Below are 23573 nucleotides of genomic sequence, written 5' to 3'. Positions count from 1 at the left end.
CTTAGTTCCATGTTCTTACAATTAAAAGTTTCCTTTTATACTGTCTTTTAAGATACCTGCAATTATCTTTGTAGAAAATAATTTTCATATTACAGGGCTTATTTTCCTTATCTGACTGACCCCTTCCTAATAATTCTTTTTAGCCCTTTTCTATCCTTTCATTGACTTTCTAAGAAATACCTAAGGTAATTGTTATATTTATGTAAATAGTTGGGTTGACAAAAGGGGGAAGTAAATGACATAGGATTTTTTTTTTTTTGACTTAGGGTTTTTTAAATGAGGAAGATACAGAAGGTACACAGTTATAACTTGGGTTATGAAATGCATGTTACACTATGGATTTCATTATTCCTGACACTTTCAGATTATGGAAGAAGTGATCTGCTGTGTTGCTGTAGTAGAGAGATGAAATAACTTGGATAGGTTTTTATTAGTATGAGAACTGGAATTATAATTCAGAATACTCTTTTATGTAGATTTTACTTCTTAGAGTAAGTCCTGGCCTAAAGGAATTAAACATTTCCCCCCATTATAATACTTAAAATATTACTATAGTATCATAATTAGACTTAGAAAATCTGTAGTCTATCGGGAAACAAAAAAGGCTTGTTGATGACAACTTGACAGTAGTATTCTATGAGATTTAAGATTTCCCCCCCCTCGTTTTTAGAAGGGCTTTCTAAAAAGCATGACTTTGGTACCTTTCACATATTCCTATTTCTGAGGAACGTTAAAAGATGGTTAAGGCTCTAAAGTTCACTGTGTAGTATAATCCACTGTATACATATACACATAACACGCACACCATATAGTCCAATGTCGTAGTCACTGGCCACTGAAAAATCAGTTCCTTAATTGCCCTAGCCACATTTCAAGTGCCCTTTAGCTGTCATCGTAGAGAATAATACTGGCCAGTGTTCTAAAGAATAGTTCTGATATTTTATAAGAATTTTAATAATGATATGTAACATTTGGTCTAGTCCTTGAGTATTAATGCTTTGGGGATTATATTTGGCTTTTTGTGCATTATTGCATATCTTGAATTACCTTGAAAACCTGGAAACATGCTTTTTGATTCAAACTCTTGAGGATCCTTAAGAGGTTAAGATAATCCTGGTTCATTTTATTTTGAGTATATTTCTTCACATTTAAAAATACGAATATAAAATTAATTACTCTCTGGTAATAAGGTTTTGACATGAACTTGCAGCTCACTTGGTAAGCCTGTTGAAAAAATGAAATTGTGTTACTTCAGGAAAAAAATAGTTGTAATTTTATCTAAAGTAAATTTATATTAAACATCAAGGTTGCTATATTAAAATTTCTTTCAGCGTGAGATGTGAATTTAACAAAGTATTACTGAGATTGGAATGAAGTTTCATCCTGGGGATAAATGACGAGAGCTTTAGGTTATCTGCTTAGTCAGTAAAGACTTAAAAAAGTATGAAGAAATGTTTTCAGAAGGAGGGATTCAAAGATAGGTGTATTGATTTGCTTTCCAGTTGGGAAGAATTTTATTCTGGAAAAGTTGGGAGCTTTCAGAGCCATCTTAACTACATTTTCATGGCTAAATTCATAGTTGGGAAATTGGGAATTAGGGCCTGGGGTGGTGGGTAGATAGATTTTCCTCATTATCTCCTATAAGCGTAGACTTTCTGGAATAAAAACCCATTTATACCTAAACATCCTCAAAGACGTATAGACTGCTACCCAAAGTAGTTTGGGTAAGGTTAATGAACAGTATTTGAGATGTTTTTGGTGGACCTTCAGATTACATAGATAATCCCACCTAACAGTTTTAGGAAACATCTAAGGCCAAAGGAATGTAAATTTCGGCCTAAGATACCTGGGTTCCCATTTAAAGTGCTAGCAGTTGATCAGAATTATAATAGAAGTAAAAAGTGAAGACACTAAAGTTTTTAGTGTTTAATTGTGACTTTTCTTAGATTATTTTTTATAGGCCCCAGATATATTCTAATTAGTATGGATAATTTACTGTATTAACTAAGAAATTAAGATCTTTCATTCATGAGATCTATAAACCGTACAATTACAGAATGAGTTCGATTCATTTTGCTTTCGTTTTGAGAAGGTAATACATAAGAATCTGTGTGGAAGAAAAAATTTAATTTTGCTAGAAGAATATTATGAGATGATTCAGCAAGATAACTAAGAATGATAGAAAAATAAGGGGTTCTGAAGGTAGGAAAAGGAAGATCAGTAATTCTTACGCATGAGATAGAATTACTCTCAAGTGGTCACATACCCTTCTCTACTATATAGGTCTTTATTTTAGAAGTAGTATTTCATATGCAGTACACAGTTAAATTACAGATAGCCTTTACTTAGCTTTTTAAGAAAAATCCTTAGCTGTTAACTTATCGTCCTGACTTCTTACGTTTGTCATATCCAAGCAGTACCCATTAATCATTCTTTGTAAATGAATATAGGAAAACCTTCCCATGTCAAATAAACATTTTCCGAAAATGAATTTTCTTGGGTGCAATCACTGGGAAATATTAATGGGTTAAGTTGTGTCAGAAGAAAAGTATTAAGAATTGGTAAGTTGATATAAGTCAACATGAGCTCTTAACATTAGACAAAAGAACATCAAATACTTGATTTTCCTTTTATGGTTGAGCCTTCCACAAAACTGATAAATTGGGAATTTGTTCTAAAGATTACCTTTAAGAATTTTCCTGGGACATTATGAAGCATTTAAAAAAGTTAAACCATAAAGTCACCTCTGCTTAACACAAAGTTTTTACAGGTAGGGTATGAGCTTTGAAAAGGAAAACCTAAGTCTATTCAGACATACCTCATTTTAAGTATTTTTGTTCATGTTGTTCTGTACCCCCACAGAACTATTTTAATTTGGGTCATTGATATATATAAACTGAAAACAAAAAATCATTTATTTAATATTTTTTGAAGAAGTGGAGTTCTTAAGACCAAATTATCCCTGAGCATCTGCAAGAAGGTGGAAAGATGTGTGGATGAGTGAAGGAGAGGCCACTGATAGGATAGTGGTTTTCTGCTTGCTTATTCAAGAACCTTGCTTATTACTTCTGAATGTTATGCTAATAAGTAAGGTAAAATGAAAACTGCTAATGCATATAACAGTTCAAAAATAGTTCAAAATTTCTCAGTTTTTTGTAAATGACTTGTTAGTGAAAGCTAGAGAGTTTTAAGTTCTTTGCAGTTTTCTATGATTGTAATTTGATAAAGTAGAAAATATGAAATCGCATTTTGGGTTGAGTTCAACTGCCTCTGATACTTTGTAACTTACCTTAAATCCTCGTCTACTTTCCAAGGTTCCTTTACTTTTTGGCATCTTCTCTGTACTTTTCAAGATTATTAATTTGTAAGACTATTTTATTTTTGACATGCAGCAGCTAAAGATAAGAGCACTTTTTAGAATTTAGGGGGTCTATCGTAAGTTGAGATAATTATCTATGTTTTCTTTCTTAGCCTGTGGACATCTCAACAGCAATGAGTGAGCGGGCACTTGCTCAGAAAAGACTCAGTGAGAATGCATTTGACCTTGAAGCCATGAGCATGTTAAATCGAGCTCAGGAACGGGTATGTAGCAGTTCTAATGTCTGAGTGAGAATTTAATTAGATAGTTGTGAGATAAGCTAAGTCTGTGGCATGCTGTTGAAATGTTAAAAATCCAAGGAAATAATTTGGCATTATTAGCGTATTTTAAATGAAAGTGATTTGGGGCATGATCATTCATTTAGTAAGTATTTATTGTGTGCTGTGTGGCAGGAACTCTTTAGGAAAGTAAAATAGAGAAAATTCCATGCCCTTACAGAGTTCGTAAGTTGGTGTCTAAAAGTAGCTATGCACCCATAGTAGCCCTGTGAGATGTGGGTACTATTATGATTTCCCAGTTTCCAGCGGAGGAAAACTGGTTGGTCAGCTTGAAATGAAGATGATGCTGTATGTTAACTATACTGGAATTAAAAGTAAAAAAAAAAAAGTGATTAGGCAGTCTGAGTCCAGAGTCTATATTTTTAACAGTGGAAGCTTTTCCATTTGTCTTCTACATTCCTTTGGTAGATCTGTACAGAAACAGTAAATACACTTTAAGACAGATAAGGAAATACCACTGCCTGACGAGACCAGTGTGCAGTGAATGTGTGGAGGACGGACAACTGATTCTTTAACCATCGCAGTAAATGATGGTGATTAACGTAGTGCTCAGTTTTAAAAAACTGTTTTATGTGTTTGAACAATTTCCTGTATTTATTACTCCTTAAACATGTCTCTTGAATTTATTCTGGATTTCTAATACCACAAAGAAGGTAGTTAAAAACTCAGGTGATTATGACATTTCTATACGTACATAAGCAGAGGGCGGGGATCCTTTGCTGTATGAACTCTCTTCCGTGTTCATGTATCCATGTGATATTTTGAAGAATGAGTATTATAGTTATACTTTTTAGTTGTTAGAAATACATCTCAAATCTTGTTATTAATGGGACCCACTGAATGTTACCAAAGTGCTTCTCTGGAGTGTTTAAGAAAACAATTTTAAATATGTATAAATTCAGCATACTGTTTTAAAAGTTGAAGTTTTAAGTCTTACTTAGCCTTTTCAAGAACAAAATAAACCATTTCGTGTGGTGAAATAAACCAGTGGGATTTTGATTAGATAAGTAATTTTACATAGTTAATTGAGGCATCTTTTTTTCCTTCAGATTGATGCCTGGGCTCAGCTGAACTCCATTCCTGGTCAGTTCACCGGAAGTACGGGAGTACAGGTTCTAACACAAGAACAGTTGGCTAATACTGGTGCCCAAGCCTGGATTAAAAAGGTACACAACATCTGCACATACGAAAGTGGCCAAGTACAAAGTTAAGATTTTTTTTTTTTAGAAAATGTTTTATTAAAAATGCACGAAGAGGCCAGTGACTTTAACCAAAGTTCATGAGTAGATTTGCTATGTGTGTATACTCTAGGATGGACACTGAAGATGGACCTGATTTGTGAGACTGGCAAATGTATAAATATGGCTTAAGAGCCGCTCCGTTTATATCCTCAAGTTATTTCTGTATTGCTGCTGCTGGTTTTTTGGGGGTGGTTTTTTAAAACTGTTTTGAAAGCTAACAGTGTATCTCAGGTGCTGTTCAGAATGTTCCACAGTTCCTGTTGGACTACTAATCTAATGATTTCAAAGCAGTGGTTCTCAAATTTTTTCTCATCATGGGATACTTTATTACAGGTTTATTTTTGGTGGATCACTGCCCCCAAGAGCCCTCTTACCATCCCAATTTTTCCATTTCTCTATTCCTCTGTCCTTCTTTCCCCTTCCTTAGTGCCTGTGCCCTCTTGTAAGCTCTCTTGGCCCTTATTCCTCACCCCTCTGGTGACCTCCAGCCCCCGATCCCTATGGTTGTCAGCTGCCGGTTACAGCAAGTTGGTTGGGAGGCCCCAGTATTAGCACTGCATGTGGTGATTTTGCCATGGGACTGGAAGGCTGGGGAGGAGGGCTGGAGTGTGTGTGTGTGTGGGGGGGGTGGGCAGTGCTGAAGGGGTGGTGAAGGGGGCGGGGTGGGGACGGAGGATACTATCTGTGGACCACCATTTAGGCCCTGGTGGCCTCTGGTGATCCACAGGCTCAATTTGAGAACCACTGATCTCATGAACAAAACAGGATAAAATAAGACCTAAATTCAAGGGAGAGGACGGACGCCTCGTGATGTGAAGATGTAGGTGCTCCTGGTTTCAGATTCCTGCAGTGAGACCTGTGAACTCCACCTACGGCTGCCTCATTGTTGGGGGAGTCTTAGGTGGTTAAGAAGGGCTTTCTAAAGAAATGCCTTCTGGTGAAGGGATGTGGTTTGGTTGGATGGGTGATGGGAAATTTGTTTCAGGAGTACTGGCAGCATGGCAGTGCTGAAACTGGGAGGCTGCGTGGTCTAAAGGATTGGGAAGGTTTCTTTATCCCGCTGTACTCCTGACTGCTTTTGTGATCATGGGCAAGTAATCACTTGGAATTTCAGTCTCCAAGTGTCATGAGAAGACAAGTCCTTATTACTGCTTCACAGGGTGGTAATTAATAGCGTGACGGGCACCTATGAAGAATTGCAGTGATGCCCAGGGAATGAACTGAATTTCGGCAAAATGAGATTTTGGTTGCTTCGGCTCTTTTAATCTCATAATATTTCAATTTTGATAGCATTATCTCTAATGACCCTCTTATTAACAAATTAATATAAGACATGGTATCCTCAGTTTGCCTGCCATTTTGGGGGGGGGGTAGTTGCACTAATAGGTGTATAGTGAGTATATGGTCAGATTTATGAAAAATTTACAACTTTTACTAGGTAATTATAAATTGCAATTTACTAGGGATTGGTGTTAGAAAAAATGAAAATCTAGCAAAATATTTTAAGTTTTGAGTTCATTTTGGACTTAACTATATTACAGTGTTTAAAAATATAGTGATTTGTGTAGTATTTGAAAATGGCTCTCATCTCATTGGGAAGAATTATAATTATACACCTTTTGAATAGTTTTAATTCTTTAATACTATTTAATCTTGAAGCTTGGGTGCTCAGTATTTCAGAAGGTTAGACTTGAAGCTTATGTGGGTGGTTAGGCACATAAAAATTAAATAGTCTTGAACATTATTAGGTAGAAACTTCTGAATGCTATTCCATTGCAAAATTTTGGACTTCATTTGTATAATGAAGTACTGATCCATAATGCTTATATAGTTCTAAAAATCATGTTAACATAACTTGCAAAAATGAATCTCTTAATGATTAAATTGGCTTCCTGCAAACTTTCCCTTAATTTTTTTTTTGACTTCCAGTCTTGTAGGCAGTTGACAGGTTTTAAATAGTTCACATTATGTTAAATGTTATGTAAGTCATTTCGATAAATGATATGTGTTCATCAGAGAAGTTTTTAAAATAATAATAAGAAAGCTGTGCTTTCAGAAAAACTCCCATTTATATGTTTACAGAAGAACATTTGTTACTGATACGAAGGAAGGAACATTTATAAAAATGTGGAAAAGTCCTTAGCTGAAAATTTAGCATTTATCTTCACTGTCAAATACCACAAAATGTTTATTGCGTTTAGCAAACTTTTTCAGTGATCATATAGCTTTTCTTGCCTTGCTATAGCCCAACACCCTCTTCTATGCTAAAAACCCCTTGGAATGCCAACATTCTCCATATTCTTTTTAGTTTGTGGTAGTATATTCTTAGATGAAAAAGAATGAGAGTTTTACTGTTACTACTCTTTGTCAGTAAAACATTTTTAACTGGTAATTGATTTAAAAGAACCTTGATTTTTTGGAATTAAATGATTTGGACATGACCCGATGGGTTTTGTTTACTATTAATAGTTTCATTAGAGTAAGCAGCTTTTTGGTGAACTGTATACACACAGGGGTTAAAGAAACATGAAGATAGTAGAGAATGGAAGCCGAGTTGGAAGCCTGGGTTATTTGGGAATTTGCGTTATACTCTGCACAGTTGCCCTTTTTTTTAGGAGTGTTGCCTGGAAAAGAGGGGCGGATGAACCTGGAAGTAAGTAAAAGTCACTGTAGGTGTGTAGCAACAAGGCAGTTGATATCCAAGCATCAGCTAACTTTTCTCTTTATACATCAACACTGCATGGCCTGCACCACATAAGGAACTGAACCAGGGGTATGTTTTTACCTCCACAGCTGCCTCCTTCCATCAGAGCACCTTGTTGAACTTAATGTCTAGTCACACATCATTGGCATGCTTTCTCCCCAGCATATAATTTACAAAGCTGGGGAAAAAAAAAAATAAGATGATACAGTTTTACTACTGTGTAAAAACAAGATTTAAAAAATTTAGTATTAACTTATCAATACAGGAAACAATGCATACTCTTTCCAGAGCTACCAAAAGTTTTGACTCCCTCTGTTGATAAGTTAATGACTTTTGCTATATATTTGCTAGAGAACGTAACTCAAAAATTTAATAACAAGGGGAGGTAAAGCAGGATTTGGAGATGTTACAAATTTAAAAAAAAAACGACCATAAAAATCAACAGTAGAATTTGTTTTGTGTACATGGATGTCCTTTAAAATAGAGGCATCGCCTATTTATTTATTAATGTATGAAAATGACTGTTGACCATGCTAATGTATATAGTTGTGCATCTTATGACATTAAGTGGTTTGCTGCTTTGATGGAAATTATGGTTCAGTGGGTTGGATACAAGAGAGATGACTGTTCACAGAATAACCTGTGAACTTTCACCCCTCTGTATGGAAACTTGTTTCAGGGCCAAATCCTTGTAGCTGTCTTCTTGCCCCGGTCAGTGCCAGCCCTACTATTCACAACACTGCTGCCACCGAGGCCTAGGTATGTAAACGCTTAAGGAGTTTTTTACAAGTCTTTTAACATCACGCTAGGTTTTAAAAGAATTCAGTTTCAGTTTGGTATAATGACAGGGTATTTTATGTGACTGTCCATTTCTTACTGTGTAAATATAAAGAGTTATCTTTTTGCTTCATAGGGATTTTCTAAGTAAAATATTTATACTTGCTTTATGGTAGAATGGGGAAGAAAACTTGGGATGTTAACAGTATGCTTCTTCAGTGTCCAAACTATTTCTAAATGATTTCTGGGCTTTATTCATTAACTAGGTACACCTGGGACAATTAATATTTGACTGTTTTAACATTGCCTTCTTTTTATTTTGCAAGCTAAGAAGAGATACCAGTGAACCTAAATAGTGGACGAAAACAGGAGTGTTCTAATTTTTTTTTTTTTTTTTTTGGAGGGGGGCATGAGGGCCACTGTTTTAAACTGCCATTTATTTGCCTCATTTGACTTTCAAAATATTATTATGTTAATGTGAAAATACTTAGAACATCCACACTACAGTATGTATATTAAGTATAGAAATTAAAATTTAATTGCTATATCAGATCTAGAAGTAAAATAAGATTTTTTTTTTTTAAGTTAACACTGAGTTTGTAGTCAAATTCTAACTGTGAAATGGGGACATTTTACCTTTCTTTCTTTGGATAGGATCAGTTCTTAAGAGCAGCCCCAGTAACTGGAGGAATGGGAGCCGTTTTGATGAGAAAAATGGGCTGGAGAGAAGGAGAAGGATTAGGAAAAAACAAAGAAGGAAATAAGGAACCTATCCTAGTTGATTTTAAGACAGACCGAAAAGGTAACACATTGTTTTGGGAATGTTGATTATACCTCCTTTGATCATTAACTGTCCTACTTCTTTTGTGCCCAATATGAGCTTGAACTTACAATCCTGAGATCATGAGTCATGCTCTACTGACAGAGCCAGCTGGGCGCCTCTTTTAAAAAAAAATTTTTTTTTTTCCAACATAACCTTCCTAGATTTTGATGTCCGTGATGCTTAACTGTAGCATATCTACAGCTGTTTGTTTAGGAAACGAAAGTTTTACCCATTTGTGGCAGCTTGTATAGATATAGATGGGAGTCACTATTTTGAGCTAAAAGATGGTCTTAATGTTAGTTTTAAATATTATGGAAATGTGCATATATCAGTGTGATTGAAATTTCAACTAGAAATTCCAATAGTTTTAGTAAACGGTATCCCCATTTTGTTTTCTCTCGACAGGGAACATATACTTGTCTTTGTTTCTGGGCTGTGTTTTTTTCCTTTCTCAGATATTTTATCCCACATATTCTCCTTATTTCCTTTTAGAGTGCTGTTTTGTCTTCATCCTATATACCCCTTTGGCATGTCCCTTTTTTAAAGCTCTGTAATTGAGTTTTCTGGGGTTGGCGCTGGAGAATAGTAGACCAGTTGCTGATAGCAGTGTCAGCTCTTCATTTTGCCTTGTGCTTGGGGAACCTTGGAACTTTTAAAAATCTTTATTATGCTACTCAGATGTAGATCTGTTTACACAGCCTGCATGCAGTTGCTAAGTATTAAAAATATACTTGGGGGGCAGCTGGGTGGCTCAGTCAGTTAAGCATTTGACTCTTGATTTCGGCTCAGGTCATGATCTTCAGGGTCTTGAGATTGAGCCCTGCATTAGGTTTCCACACTAGGTGTGGAGCCCGCTTGGGATTCTCTCTCTCTCTGTCCCCCCCCCATTAAAAAAAATACAGATATACATGTATATATATATACGTTTAGTGCTCATTGATAACAGCCAATTGGTACCTTTTAAGTAATTTCTTCCCTTGGATTAACGTCTTACATAGAATCAGATGGGGCTGGGCTGTCAGCTCAGTGTGATTTCAATAGCTTGTATAAGCCTGATTTTTAAGAACTGGAAAGTTCAAAAGTGGAATTAATTTTCCTTATCTTTGCAGTCAGAAAGGTAAGTTGAAGTTAATGCAATTAAATTATTCTGTGTCAGTGAATTTAGAAACCAATTAGCTCAGACCAAATTGTGTGTCTTATAAAATGTTTTGCATCAGAATTTCTATATTGTCATCCACATAGAATACTGTGATGCCATTCCCCCCCCCCCCAAATTGGAGGGATTTAATGTAATGATTCTCCAGTAGGCTGAAAATAGCATGAGAATCATTCTGTGCTGTAGCATTAATTCAAACTCTAAATTAGAAAAGGATATTGTACTGATGTCACATTGACACTGTCTTACTTACACAAGTTGAATAGATTTTTTTGTGTCATAAAAGGTGATTGGAAGAAAACATCTGTGAATGCATTATGTAATTCCAGGGAACATCCTCGTTGGAATTGTGTAATAGGTGTTGGGTTTGGAGAAGCATACTAGCAGAATTAGTGAAGAACTGATTGAAAGTTCTAGGAAAAATGGAAGCAGGAAAGCATGGATTTTGGCTAGTAATACAGTGAGATCCCATTGGGAAGGGAGGTCATGCAGTGAGATCGTCTGTCTTCTGTGAACATGTTCATTTGATAAGTCAGAAAGGGGTTGTTTGCTGAGAAAAATATAGACCCATTTATAGAGACACCTTCTCACTTTTAATTGTTTGGGATGTGTGGCCTGAAATCCTCACCTTTTGGGTAACTTAATTAACTGAGCATTGTGTTTTAAGGGATGGGAAGCCTTTAGAAATCACTTGTAATAAACAGCCACTACTTTTTCAACTTACAAAGGAACAGTCCTGGAGATGTTAAATATGGCACTATTCATATACTAAGTTTTTGTGTTCTCTGAACATTTGATTTTTTTTATACAACTTCTAGTACCAAGGTATATGAACATAAAGTATATAGGTTTACATATTGAAATAGAGGAAAACAAGTCAAATTATATAAAAATCAAGGGTAGTGGGAGTTGAATATTTTATTAGAAGGCATAGGTTGAGATTCAGATTCCTGTAGAGGGAATCATTGTATATTATAATTTTAAAATGATGCTTTGGAGTTTATTCAGTGAACACTGGCTTTTTATTTTAAAGGTCTTGTTGCAGTAGGAGAAAGAGCACAAAAGAGGTCCGGAAACTTCTCTGCTGCAATGAAAGATCTGTCAGGTGAGAGTACGTTTTAATTTCCTCTTGTCCCATCCCCACCTTGAATTCATAATTCTTTGCCACAGATAGTGAAAATAATTAACAAATGGTTATTTTTTCCTCTGCAGGCAAACATCCTGTGTCTGCTTTGATGGAAATCTGTAATAAGAGAAGGTGGCAACCACCAGAATTTCTCTTGGTCCATGATAGTGGCCCAGATCATCGCAAACATTTTCTCTTTAGGGTAAATATGAATTTCTGCATTAATTGTATACCCCTATTAATTTGATGACTTAGTGGGTGAGGGATAGGCATTGAATGGTCACAGGATGATACATTGTGGGTTGGGAGTGAATATGTATGTGTGGGTAGAAGTGGTAGGTTTTTTGGGTTCTTAAATATTTAAGTATACTTTAATATGACCTGTTAATATCCTGGTTTTCAAAAATGTTGGAGGGAAAGATGTGGGCAAAAATCTGGTGAACAGTTTGTTGACATTTTCTAATGGAACATGGGGAATTAATTTATAGTTTTATCAGGGTTTTCTCCACCCCCCTCCCCCCCGTTTGGAGACCTGCTTTTAATTTGCAGTCCCTTTTCCCAAATGATTTGCTGCTTCTGGGTTGAGATTAATTTGACTTACATAGTGTGGGGTTTATATTTTTGTAAATTATTTTTCTAGCATTTAGTGAAAAAATACAAAGCTAATAGATATTAAAGTTTGATGCTGTTCTTATTGTATGTTTTTCTTGAATAGGTATTGAGAAATGGAAGCCCTTACCAGCCCAATTGTATGTTTTTCTTGAATAGGTATTGATAAATGGAAGCGCTTACCAGCCCAGCTTTGCCAGCCCTAATAAGAAGCATGCTAAAGCCACAGCAGCTACTGTGGTTCTTCAAGCAATGGGCCTTGTACCAAAGGACCTCATGGCTAATGCCACTTGCTTCAGGAGTGCCTCACGTAGATAGATTGAGGTTTTATATTAATCATTTCAGATAATTTTACTCTGCATCAAAATGTATTTCCTCTTTAATGTTGTAAATATTTGGCAATTTAAGACATTGTGTAAAAAGCAATCTGTACAAACATCTCCAGGCTTTGATTTTTGTACCATGGAAATTGTATTTAACCATACAGGGTTTTGGTATGTTTATATTGTTTACCTTAGTGATGTATTTGTTTAAGTGGCTAACATCCAAACGATTGTTTGAAGGCATCCGTAATCTTCAGTGTGGAATGTTAAATAACGCTTTTATACTGTATTTTGTACTATGATGTAACCTCCCTTCCTTATGGCTAGGCTGCTGTAACACTTGCCTGTAATCAGTGAAGGGCTGTGCACCTTGTACTAGTTCACAATGGGTTCTGCTGGACAGATACTGGGCCAGTGTTACTGAGGTAATCAAGCAAGATCTGTTCCACAGGGCTAATAGCCACCATCTCCCCTTAAAATTTTGTAGAGGTTATAAAAAGAAAGTGGTATGTTGTGTGATGATCTGCACTAAGTCCTGCATTCCCATCAAAGCCACTTGGGCCATGAGAAGGGAGTCAAAATGAAGTCCGATTAGAATTCTGCAGAGGCCAAGTACATTTAGTATGGCATTGAGTTGTGATATAGTTTTACTTTGATGTGCATTTTGAATTTCAGCTACACCTAGATAGACGTTAAATGATAATTAAAATGCTGTAACCAACTTATCTAATAAAATCGGCACCCAGCCACTATTTTGTTGACTATGAGAAAGTTTAAGTTTATGTTAATTTTTAGGGTCTGATAGAATATTTCATGTGTATTACAGTGGTATTCATAATGCTATGTCTCTAAACTTTATTTTCAAAAGCTTAAGGCCCAAATATAAACTTCTCTGGAATAAATGTGGTGTTTTATTTTCTGGATCATAAAGTGAACACATACTTCTTCACTAAATACTGTTATTTCTTTACCCAGTGCTTTTGATTTCTAAGTACTTTTATTTTTAAGAAAATCTGAATTATACACACACACACACACACACACTCACACCCCCACCCATCCACCCACACACCCCAGAGCAATAAATACTACTTTACCATGACAGCTGAGCATACATTACAATTAACACTATTCTATGTGGAATACAAAATACCCTTATCTGAATTAACATGCATTAAAAAGCCAAATTTAATATATTTGAGAATAAAGGAATTATAAATCAGAAGGAAAGCAGCAACTAAGTAGACACATCAACAATCAGCTCAGCAGATAAATTTCTACATTTGTTGTGTATCTTTATAAAGCTAGAACCTGCGTATAATTGCAGGTGATTTATCAAGTACAGTTCTGCCCTGATGCCATCAGTCACAATGCCAGGAGATAACGGATAGTAATTTAGCTTCAATTTCCCAGTTGCAAGGAAACACTGACATTCATGACATTCAGTTTTCTACTCAGTTTATAATTAGGTTGTAAGGGTCTGGAAGTCTCAAGTTACTGATGTTTTTAAAAAGTTGGGAGTTGTCTTCATATCTGAATGATCTAATCAGAATACTAAAAAATAGGCTGATTTAAAAATCTTAATCCTATTGCTTAACGCATGTAATAAAAATTAAAAGGTTAACATTTATAAATATTTGAATATTTTAAAGATAGTTATATTCCTTTAACTTCAAAATGAACTTTAGAGCCAAAGGGATAACAATCTTGAATTTCCTTGCTAGAAGGCTTTTTCCTCAAAGATTCCTTTTAGGCTTACTTTGGTGTTCAGGATCTCCAATTATAAACGTAGTCACTCATTTCCACATGCCTTAAAGATGATTTTCCCAGTATTGGTGTTTGACTGAGTTGGTCCAGAGTCTTAGGATGCAACCCACAGTTAGCAAGCTCCTCATGAACAGTCTCCTGTGGAAATTTGTACTCTAGTTAGTTAAAAAGCACATCAGTCTTTGAACACTCATTACTTTTATTTTTATATTTTTTAGTAATCTCTGTGTGGGGCTTGAATTCATGACCCTGGCAAGCGTTGCATGCTCTTCCGGCTGAACCAGCTTAGGTTCCCCTTTCTATTTTAGAGTAGCCTGCATGCCCAATGTGGGGCTTGAACCCAGAACCCTGATATCAAGAGTCACATGCTCTACCAACTGAGTCCGCTGGGTGCCCCTGGACACTCATTTTAGTAATCACCATGGGAACTTTGACAAATAACCTGCCTTAATCATTTGCTTATAAGATAAAGGCAGTTCATTATCAATAGAAGTTGACCCTAAAAATTTTCACATACAATAGCATCCACAAATAATTTTGGTTATTTTCAGAAGTCTGGCAAATGATAAAAGCATGAGGCAATTTTAAAGGTCTTAATACCTGTAAATAAAAACCTAACTATGTCCAAAATTAAAAGCAAATACTGGTTAAATACCCATAGTTGTTTATAATAAAAGAATCAGGTACTATTAATTTGTGGATCTGAGATGGTCATGAACATAACTTGCCTTTTTGTTTGGGAAGTTCTTTAGTCGTTGAGTACAACCACCTAAATTCATAAAATTTACCTTAAAAAAACCAAATCTTATCCCTTCATCTTAGTAATTAGCACTGATAAATAGTATAGTTTAATAAGCTGAGATACAAGTTTGGCTCATTGTAAATCACTGATTTCTTGCATCTGAGGAAACGAGCTACAATAAAATACGCATACAGCTGTCTACTTACCTTATCCAGTACTTTATTCACTGGCAGGCAGGTATTAAATACAGCAGTTGGCTCATGTGTATACAGTCCAGCAGAAAATGACCCCTTTTGTGAAGATCTGAGTAGCATGGTTACAGAATGTAGAGAATGAGGCATGACAGGACCTGTAATCTCCAAACTAAATTGATCTTTGTATCCAGAAACAGCTTGTGTCTTCACATTTACACTTCGTGCCTTCAAGAAAATTTAAAGAAAAAATTATGGTCACCATCTCTCAAGCTTTTTTGTCCCTAGCTAAAGACTTGTTCAGTAACTTCATTTGGGTTTTCCTTTTTATTAGTTACGGACTAAAAGGTACAGCATAGAGGGAATATAGTCAGTGGTATTTTAATAGCACTGTATGGTGACAGTAGCTACTACGCTTGTGATCATAGCATACAGTAGTGCACAAGACCGCCCAAGAACGCTATGGGAGTAAAAGTTTTAATTCTCCATCTGTAGCACATCTTCTCCAAATTATGACTCGGTTTATGCATGTTTTAGAGACTATGATTTTTCATATGGTATCTGATTTAGTAATACACTTTTTTATCAAAAAAAATTTTTTTTAAGTAGGATCCATACCCAGCATGGAGCCCAATTTGGGGCTTGAACTCATGACCCTGAGATCAAGACCTGAGCTAAGAATCAGTTGCTTAATGACTGAGCCACCCAGGTTCCCCTATTACAATTTTTTCTAATGGAAGTACAGTTGACACACAATGTTACATTAGTTTCAGGTGTACAACAGTGATTCTACAACTATACACATTATGCTATGCTCATTAAGTGTAGCTCCCATCTGTCACCATGCAGTGCTATTACAGTACCGCTGACTATATTTCCTATGCGGTGACTTTCATTTCCCTGACTTACTCTATTCCATAGCTGGAAGCACTCAACTCCCACTCCCCTTTACCCCTTTTTGCCCACCTCCCATCCCAATTTGGTAATATGTTTTCAATGCAGAATATTGGGCAAATAAATATAAGAATAAATTCTGTTTTTAAAAGTAAATAATTCTATTGCTAGTAACATTCACTATGTATTTTGTATTTACACGCGTCATTTTTTTCATCACTATCAATATACAGCTATTCTTTTCACTTACCCATGATTCAGGTTTTGACATTAATAATGTAACCTAACAATCTTGGCTAGGTTCTTTAATTGGTTAAGAAATGAGACAAAATGAGATTAAGCAACTTTTCCATATGGCAAAATTCTTTTGTTGCCAATCATATTTATTCAGTCAGAAAAAACGATTTTCATGTAATTCAAATAAAACATTTCATATAATTACTGTATTTTCATGTAATTCCTTTGATATACCTTTATATCAATGAATTTTTTTTACTGGGAGGAAAGCAAAGACAAAATCTGCACCATACAAGAATTTGTTCTTGATTTCTTCTTAAAAGGCTAGTTTATGAGGATTAGTGTGGATTTTTTTCCCCCCTTTTCATTACCTTAAGCATTTGCATTGTGGCACCTCGGAAAGCTACAGGCGATAAGAGGGTTGGTGGAAGTCCTGCCTGTGGACCTGAGCTAGCAATTAAACTCTTAGAGTTGATCAAAAAATTCAGCAACGTAAGGGTATTCATTCCCTTCACCAACACAACAGACTCAGGTCTGTGATCCATTTGCACTTCATGTTTCTCTTTACGTCTGAAGATGACAATCAAGGAACTTGCAAATTTAAATCCCATACCAATGGAAAAAACAGTCATCTTGATCCTGAATAACCTTGGACCCTTTCTTTCCATTCGGAACTGGAAATACTCTTGCTACCCCCAACTCTGCTGCAATTATAACGCACCTGTTTACATCAAAATTTCTCTTTGACCATTTGAATTTGCTAGAAGTTGACACCTAACAAAAACTAATTTCTTCTCTAGTCAAAAACATGCTCTATATGGAATGTTTTCATTAAAAAAAAAAACAGTTTAGTAATAATTGTTCACAATTTACTGGTACTTAGGGAGTCTGTTATTTAATATCATGATGGAGAATTAGTTTAAATATGATCTTAAGATAATTTAAGATTACAGTCAAATAAAGCTGTCAATCAGTATTACATATATAGTTCACTAACTTAATTCAATGAAAACCAACTGTAGTTAACACAACTGAAGGATACAGCTTGATAGAGAGTATGTCTGGTTTTTTAATTTTATCTTGCACACCCATCTCTTCCAGCCAGGAAAAACTTTCATCTTCATCCTCATCACTGATTACTTGTTCCCTAGAAAATTGTTAGAGTTAAGAGTTTCCATTTCATAAAACTGTTCCCTCTACAAAACAACTACACTGAGTCCATAAGTCCTTAGGTGACGTAAAAGGTGATTTTAATCACATACTCCCCCTGTCCCAGGCTTGTTCCAGATGCCTTTTTCTTCCCATGGCCATTTTCTTTTATTAACGGCAGAGAAAATTCAATACCTACATGAGAAAAGAAAAATGTAACTAAGTTTTCTTTAATATAATCTCAAAGAACTTAACAGGTGTGCCCTACTTTTAGAGAGTATGAAATCTGAAGATTTGAGCTTTTACACTTGATCTTTTTTTTTTTTTTAAAGATTTTATTTATTTATTTGACAGAGAGAGACACAGCGAGAGAGGGAACACAAGCAGGGGCAGTGGGAAAGGGAGAAGCAGGCTTCCCACCGAGCAGGGAGCCCGATGCGGGGCTTGATCCCAGGACCCTGGGATCATGACCTGAGCTGAAGGCAGACGCTTAACGATTGAGCCACCCAGGCACCCCTACACTTGATCTATTAAGGCATAACTTTCAAGCTTTCTTGACAGTAGCCCACAACACACACACACACACCCTCTTTCAACAATACATACTCTCACTACATGCGGTACTCTTTCCTAAAGTGCTGATTGAGCCTACTAAATAGATTTCATGATCATTAATGACTGACCCAGTTGGAAAATTGTTGTTAAAAAGGGGGTAGGTAATTTGTACCATCAAGGAATTTCTAGAGGAGTATATTCAGATGGGAACTTCCCAGCTCAATATGTGTTGGTCATATAGACGGGAATACCATTAACTTAAAGCTATGCATAAGGGACAGCTTAAATCTTTTCTGAAAAAAAAAAAAAAAATCAGAAATAAAGACAATGTTTCTTAAAAAATATAGGTATAACTGGTAAAAGACAATTCAATTGGTAAAAAGACAATTCAAATTTTAGCTTTTAGGGAAAGTAATTAATATATAGTGGGGGTAGTCTCATTTTAAGCCAATAGTTTTACCTTCATTTTTCATAGCTTCTCTTATGCCTCTAGTTGTAGGAGATATGAGAGCTGTGATTACATCATTTCCTGCTAATCCTGCTGCGCGGAACAGGATAGTAAACTGATAGGTACAAACGTAGAAATATGGGCAAAGTTTTGTCTTCAGCAGATTATAGAGAGAAGTGAAGCTCACAGACCTATAAAGCAGCAAAATTTTCTTTAGATTTTTTACATATTTAGCTTAACATCGAAAATTTAGTTTTTTATAATTCAGTTTGATACCTGATTGAAAACACAATACAAATATTACATACAATGGTTTGAATTTTTGCTACTACATACATAACTTGGCTTTTACAGGACTAAAACTGGTCATGGGACTCACTGATGACTTCTAAATACTTTAATAAATAGTGTTTACCGCTTAAACACTCAACATTTTTTCTTTAAACAAAACACAATCGGTAACTGGTTGCTGACTTTTCTGAGCAGCTTCTGCTGATGAGAAAGGAGGCAACCACTGAGAAGAAATAACATAAAAGAATGCCCGTATATATTTATGTAACACTTATACGTAATTCCACAATTGCATGAAGAGTGAATAAGAGTTAAAAAAAAAAAAAAGTGAACAGTTTAAATGTTAGTTATTAACAGTTTAGAAAAAATAATTCAGAAGGACACAGAGATCTTTTTACCACTACACATTTCTACATCGTAAAGAAGATAAGGAGAGAACACTGATAAAATGAGAATTCACTATTAGGATGCACAAGTTTTTAATCTTACCAGTCACTCATTAAAATGTGTTGCAAGGTTTCATCATTTGACCAAGGGCTTATCTTTCCAGACATTTTTCTATCAGCTCCAATGCGAGGGAACAGTGGTAGCCAAGGAAAGGCAGGCTGGAGCCAATAGATAAGGCTCTGCTGGAAGGCACAACGGAGCTCAGTGGAGAGCTTGGGATCCTAAAATCCAGAGATGATATCGGACAGCTTTTGCCACATTAGAAGTATAAAATTTCATTAAAAAGCACTATATATACCACTTATTCTCAGAATCTTGACACTGTTTCCTATAGGAAAGTATTAATAACTGTTACAGGGGCTAAAATGTAGTTTATTCTTGCCAGCATTTATTGTCTGTTAAACTGTATCAGAAAGAAGACTTAAATACAGATGGGAACATTCTCTCAGCTCTCCCGAGAACAACGGCTATCTGTTATCATGGGGGGTGGGGTGGTATGGGTAGGGATTGATATTGTATGTAGGTAATACTATGTTCAACCCCTCTCCTCTCACAACTGTTTCAACAGTAGCCAGTAAAAATGGGTAATGGAAATCAAAAATCATCCTGATCTGTATTAAAAAAAGATGTACCAAGGCCTCTTTTAGGTAATCACTTTTAACCTAGTTTGAGTCGATGAGCTGTTTGAGCAATCACATTCCTCCAAAACCATTCTAGAACTCATTAACTCTACTACAATATTTACAACAGACTATCAACCAGGTAGCAAGATTAGTATGTATAAAGAAAGAATATACATCATATCAGAAAATCAGAATAACCAACCTGCCTTAGCAATCCTACTCAATTGCTTTTCATTTCTTTCCCTTATATTTTCTTTCCCAAAAGGCCTCAGAAAAGAATGGTTTAGTTCAAACAATTTCTGCCTATAACATTAATTCTCAGGACAGGTCTCTAAATTCAATGGGCAATTACTGAATCTGACAGAAAAAACTGCATGAAAGCACCATTTAGGAAATACAAAATTTCCCAAGTCTTTGTGTGTCTAAATGTCAGAAGAAAAACTTAATAGAAGGAAATATCTGTGACATTTTGCAGAGAAGTATGTTTTACAATTAATTGGTTACTTTAAAACATACCTATTTTCCTTCAGAATTACCTGTATACTTTGAGGCAAAGTAACTTCTGTTGCCCTACAATGCTGGATGACACCGTGAGCCTCTTCCTGTGCTTTCAAATGATCTGCCCAGGTAAAGGGTTGAGAAGAGGTGAAAAGGAGTCGAGTTTTAATGCTCCAGTCTGCAGGTAACTCAGTACTTTCTGAGGATGGAATATCAGATTTGGAGACTGATCCTTGTGGAGTCTTTTAGAAAACAAAGAACACAAAAATTACTAGAGTACCAAAAAAACAACAAAACACCAAAAAACCCCTTTAATCTACAGATTTTATCGACTAGCATGGTCACTGAAATGTCAAAATTTTATAAACTGTTTAAGTAACCCTGAAAATACACTACACACTATGAAACACTCTGGAAAGAGCTACACTAAACTGTTGACAGTGGTTTTCTCTGGGAAGCGGGGATTTATTGTTGTTATGGGTGGTAGTGGTGGAGGGGCACATTTTACCTTTTAGTTTATACATAGTTGTATATAGTTTAGTTACAAGAGGTATGTACTATTTCCATAATCATAATTTAAAAAAAATCTACTATTGATCTTGCTGTCAAAGCAAAAACCTTCCAAATGTTTTATTATTTTTTAAACGATTTATTTATTTATTTATTTTAGGGGGCAGGGAGGAGCAGAGGGAGAGGGAGAGAACCTCAAGCAGACTCCCTGCTGAGTGTGGGGCCTAACTCGGGGCTCAATCTTTCAACCCTGAGATCATGATCTGAACCGAAATCAGGAGTTAAACACTTAACACACTGAGCCACTCAGGGGCCCCCCCAAGTATTTAAAAAGCACCTTTTAAGCCTCTAAAACTCTGGAACCAGGGCTAAGCGGCTCCTGTAGGAAACTCAGGGCTCTTAAGAGGCCATATGTAAAAAAACATTTCCTGATCTCAAAATTTCCTTCCAAACTGTTCTGCTGTCCTTTCAAGTCAATTTTCTCCACTTTACAATGATTCTTTGAGGTGGCATCACAAAAAAATAACAGGTAAGGGGGAACTATTTTTTTTCTTTTTTGAAAAATTTTATTTATTTATTTATTTGACAGAGAGAGAGAGCGCGCACACAAGCAGGGGGAGTGGAAGAGGGAGAAGCAGGCTCCCTGTTGAGCAGGGAGCCCAATGCGGGACTCGATCCCAGGACCCCGGGGATCATGACAGGTGCGGAAGGCAGTCACTTAACCAAGTGAGCCACCCAGGCGCCCCTGGGGGCGGGGGTACTATTTCTAACAGACCCTGTGAAGGTCACCTATTTACATGAAAGGGAGAGTGGGTCTTAGCTCTTCTAGCCTGCTCCTATCAGGATAAACAATGTATCTGCTAAACTATCACAGCAGGAATCCCCGGGGCATGGTATCAGGAGTGTGTGCGTTGTGGTGGTGTCAGCAAGGTTCGGTGATACGCCACAACCTGTGGAGGTAATTTGGGGATTTTGTTTGAAGCTTCAGTTAAGGACTAAGTTCAAATAGCAGCTGAGTGTGGAGTGACGAGCTGGAGCTGTCACCACCCACAGAGGAACAGCATAACAACAGCTGGAGGTAGAACCTGTATCTACAGCAACTTCAGGTTGGTACCGTTAGAAACAACATTTTTACATCAGACAAAGTCCATTAGGGTGCTGATGCCATCTTTTCATCCCTGGCAGATGATCACTCCCTCAACACTCTGCGCAAAACTATTTTCCAAGTAAACGTTTCTGAGAGGTATGAATTTAGGTTATAAGGACATACATTCTATTAACATTTAAAAACTATTACCTGGAGTAATTCAGTAACGGTTGTTCTTTCAGGAAACTTCTCTTCCCACAGCAAATCATTTTCCTGATTAGAATCCAGAAACTGAGGGGAAAACAACGGTCCTTTTTAATCCTAAGTGATGCTGAGTTTGCGTTAGTACGTACAGAGCCTCACCCGGCATACAAGTTCCCAATAAATGCCAAGTGCGGGAATTCACATGCAAATCACTAGATCAGTGTTCCAGTTTTGTGTCTGAACTTTACTATCAAAATTGGGTGTGTGTGTGGGGGGAGGCCGGTGATATGTGCGTCTAATAATTGATGTAGAAATCTCAAATCAAAAGTTCCGAAAGGCTTTGGGGTAAGAAAATGCTAGGAAATTCGGACCCCAGGACTCAACACTCCTCCATCTCCAGAATTATTTTCGAGCGCGTGAGAAGGGAGGCTCTGAATCACGCAGGGAAGGAGGGTCTCCTGTAATCTTCCCATCGAGCAGTGGCCTTCCTGGATGAGTTGTTCCAGGATTTTTCGAGCCGTCCTCCCAGGGATCTCTAACCCCCAGGACGCTGCGGCTCAAGCTCCTCCGACCCGGGCCCCCGGGCTGGACCGCGGGGCGAGGGGGGGCGCGCCCCCGTGTCCTACGCTTCCCTCAGGCCGGCCGACGGAGCCGCTCGCGGGGCGCACTCCACACAAAGCCCACCTTTCAGAGCCGCCCCTCCCAATGCTCACGGCCCGGCGACCGCGGCGGGTACCACTCTCCGCGCCCATTTCCCCTCGACCGCGAGAACTTGCCCTAGTTCACAGCCGAGTTCCCGCACTACGAGAGCCCGTCGCCGGCCAGGCCCGAAGACACTCACCGGGCCCTGCGCCTCCTGCTGGCCGCGGGGCGGCCCGTCGGGGGGCTCCGCGGCGGCCGAAGGCCGGTTGTCCAGGCGGGCGAAGGGGTTCCTGCGGGCCGCGGCCGGGCCGCCGCCGCCTCTGCCCACCGCCGCCGCCGCCGCCGCCGGGAAGGGGCGGAGGAGCAGCCCGGCCGCCAGAGCGGCGCGGCGGGGCGCCGGCTCGGGCTGCTCGCCGGGTGAAGCGGCCGCCCCCCGGCTCCGGGCCCTTTTCCGTCGGAGCCGCAAAGTCTCGGGAGGCTTCCTGAAACTGGGCGAGTAGCCAGGCACCGAAAGGGCCATAACGCGCGGCTCACGCAGAGGGGCCGGCCGGCCTCCCCGCTGGCGCTTCCCGCGCGCGCCGGCCCCGCCCCCGACGTGGCCCCGCCCCCAAGGCGCGGCAAGCGCGAGGGACGTCGGCCGCCCGCGAGGCCCCGCCCCTACTCCTCGGTCCGATCCGGTCCTGTCCCGTCCCGTCCGCTGCCCGGCGCTCCTTCTGGGCCCTCGGCCTTAGTCGGGTCGTGGGTGCCGAGTAGCTGGGAAACCCCCGGTCCGGGGCACCGATGTGCACTCGCCGAAATAGCTAACCGCTCTTTAAATCTGTAGCAGAGATGTAATGAGCCCAGGACATGGCGCTCGGATGAAAAGGAGACGT

The 23573-nt window shown here is 37.9% G+C and overlaps 2 protein-coding genes across 9 annotated transcripts in view; one reads left to right on the top strand and one right to left on the bottom strand.

The window, feature by feature from the left end:
* SON (SON DNA and RNA binding protein) overlaps positions 1-13318 on the top strand; it is a 32330-nt gene extending 19012 nt beyond the window's left edge. Inside the window, exons 7-12 of one of the 3 annotated variants that reach the window (XM_036087482.2) lie at positions 3472-3582; positions 4707-4823; positions 9034-9181; positions 11392-11463; positions 11571-11686; positions 12253-13318. In XM_036087482.2, coding sequence (XP_035943375.1) covers positions 3472-3582; positions 4707-4823; positions 9034-9181; positions 11392-11463; positions 11571-11686; positions 12253-12411 — 723 coding nt within the window. In that variant the 3' untranslated portion in view covers positions 12412-13318. Of the gene's footprint in view, positions 1-3471; positions 3583-4706; positions 4824-8281; positions 8362-9033; positions 9182-11391; positions 11464-11570; positions 11687-12199 lie in introns of those variants that run through there. The other 2 variants (XM_036087483.2, XM_036087484.2) reach the window with 2 other exon arrangements.
* Positions 1028-23309, bottom strand: DONSON (DNA replication fork stabilization factor DONSON). 6 transcript variants are annotated; one of them, XR_013449591.1, is made up of 12 exons: positions 22901-23309; positions 22066-22146; positions 20297-20500; positions 19180-19358; positions 18412-18590; positions 17510-17591; positions 17290-17394; positions 16619-16817; positions 15132-15344; positions 14176-14321; positions 7684-7780; positions 1028-1224 (listed from the first exon to the last, which is right to left on the bottom strand). XR_013449591.1 is itself a non-coding variant. In XM_078077086.1 (11 exons), the coding sequence occupies exons 1-10, from the start codon at positions 23219-23221 to the stop codon at positions 14184-14186; spliced, it is 1701 nt and encodes a 566-aa protein (XP_077933212.1). In that variant the 5' UTR covers positions 23222-23309; the 3' UTR covers positions 1028-1224; positions 14176-14183. The 6 variants fall into 6 exon arrangements, 5 of the variants coding, with proteins under 5 accessions (XP_077933212.1, XP_077933236.1, XP_035943387.1 ...); XM_078077086.1 differs by lacking the exon at positions 7684-7780; XM_078077110.1 differs by lacking the exons at positions 1028-1224; positions 7684-7780 and adding an exon at positions 3576-3959.
* Between the last annotated feature and the right edge of the window lie 264 nt (positions 23310-23573).

This window comes from Halichoerus grypus, chromosome 1 (genome assembly GCF_964656455.1).
Source record: "Halichoerus grypus chromosome 1, mHalGry1.hap1.1, whole genome shotgun sequence".
Classification (NCBI taxonomy): domain Eukaryota; kingdom Metazoa; phylum Chordata; class Mammalia; order Carnivora; family Phocidae; genus Halichoerus; species Halichoerus grypus.
This window is presented reverse-complemented; position numbering and strand designations above follow the sequence as displayed.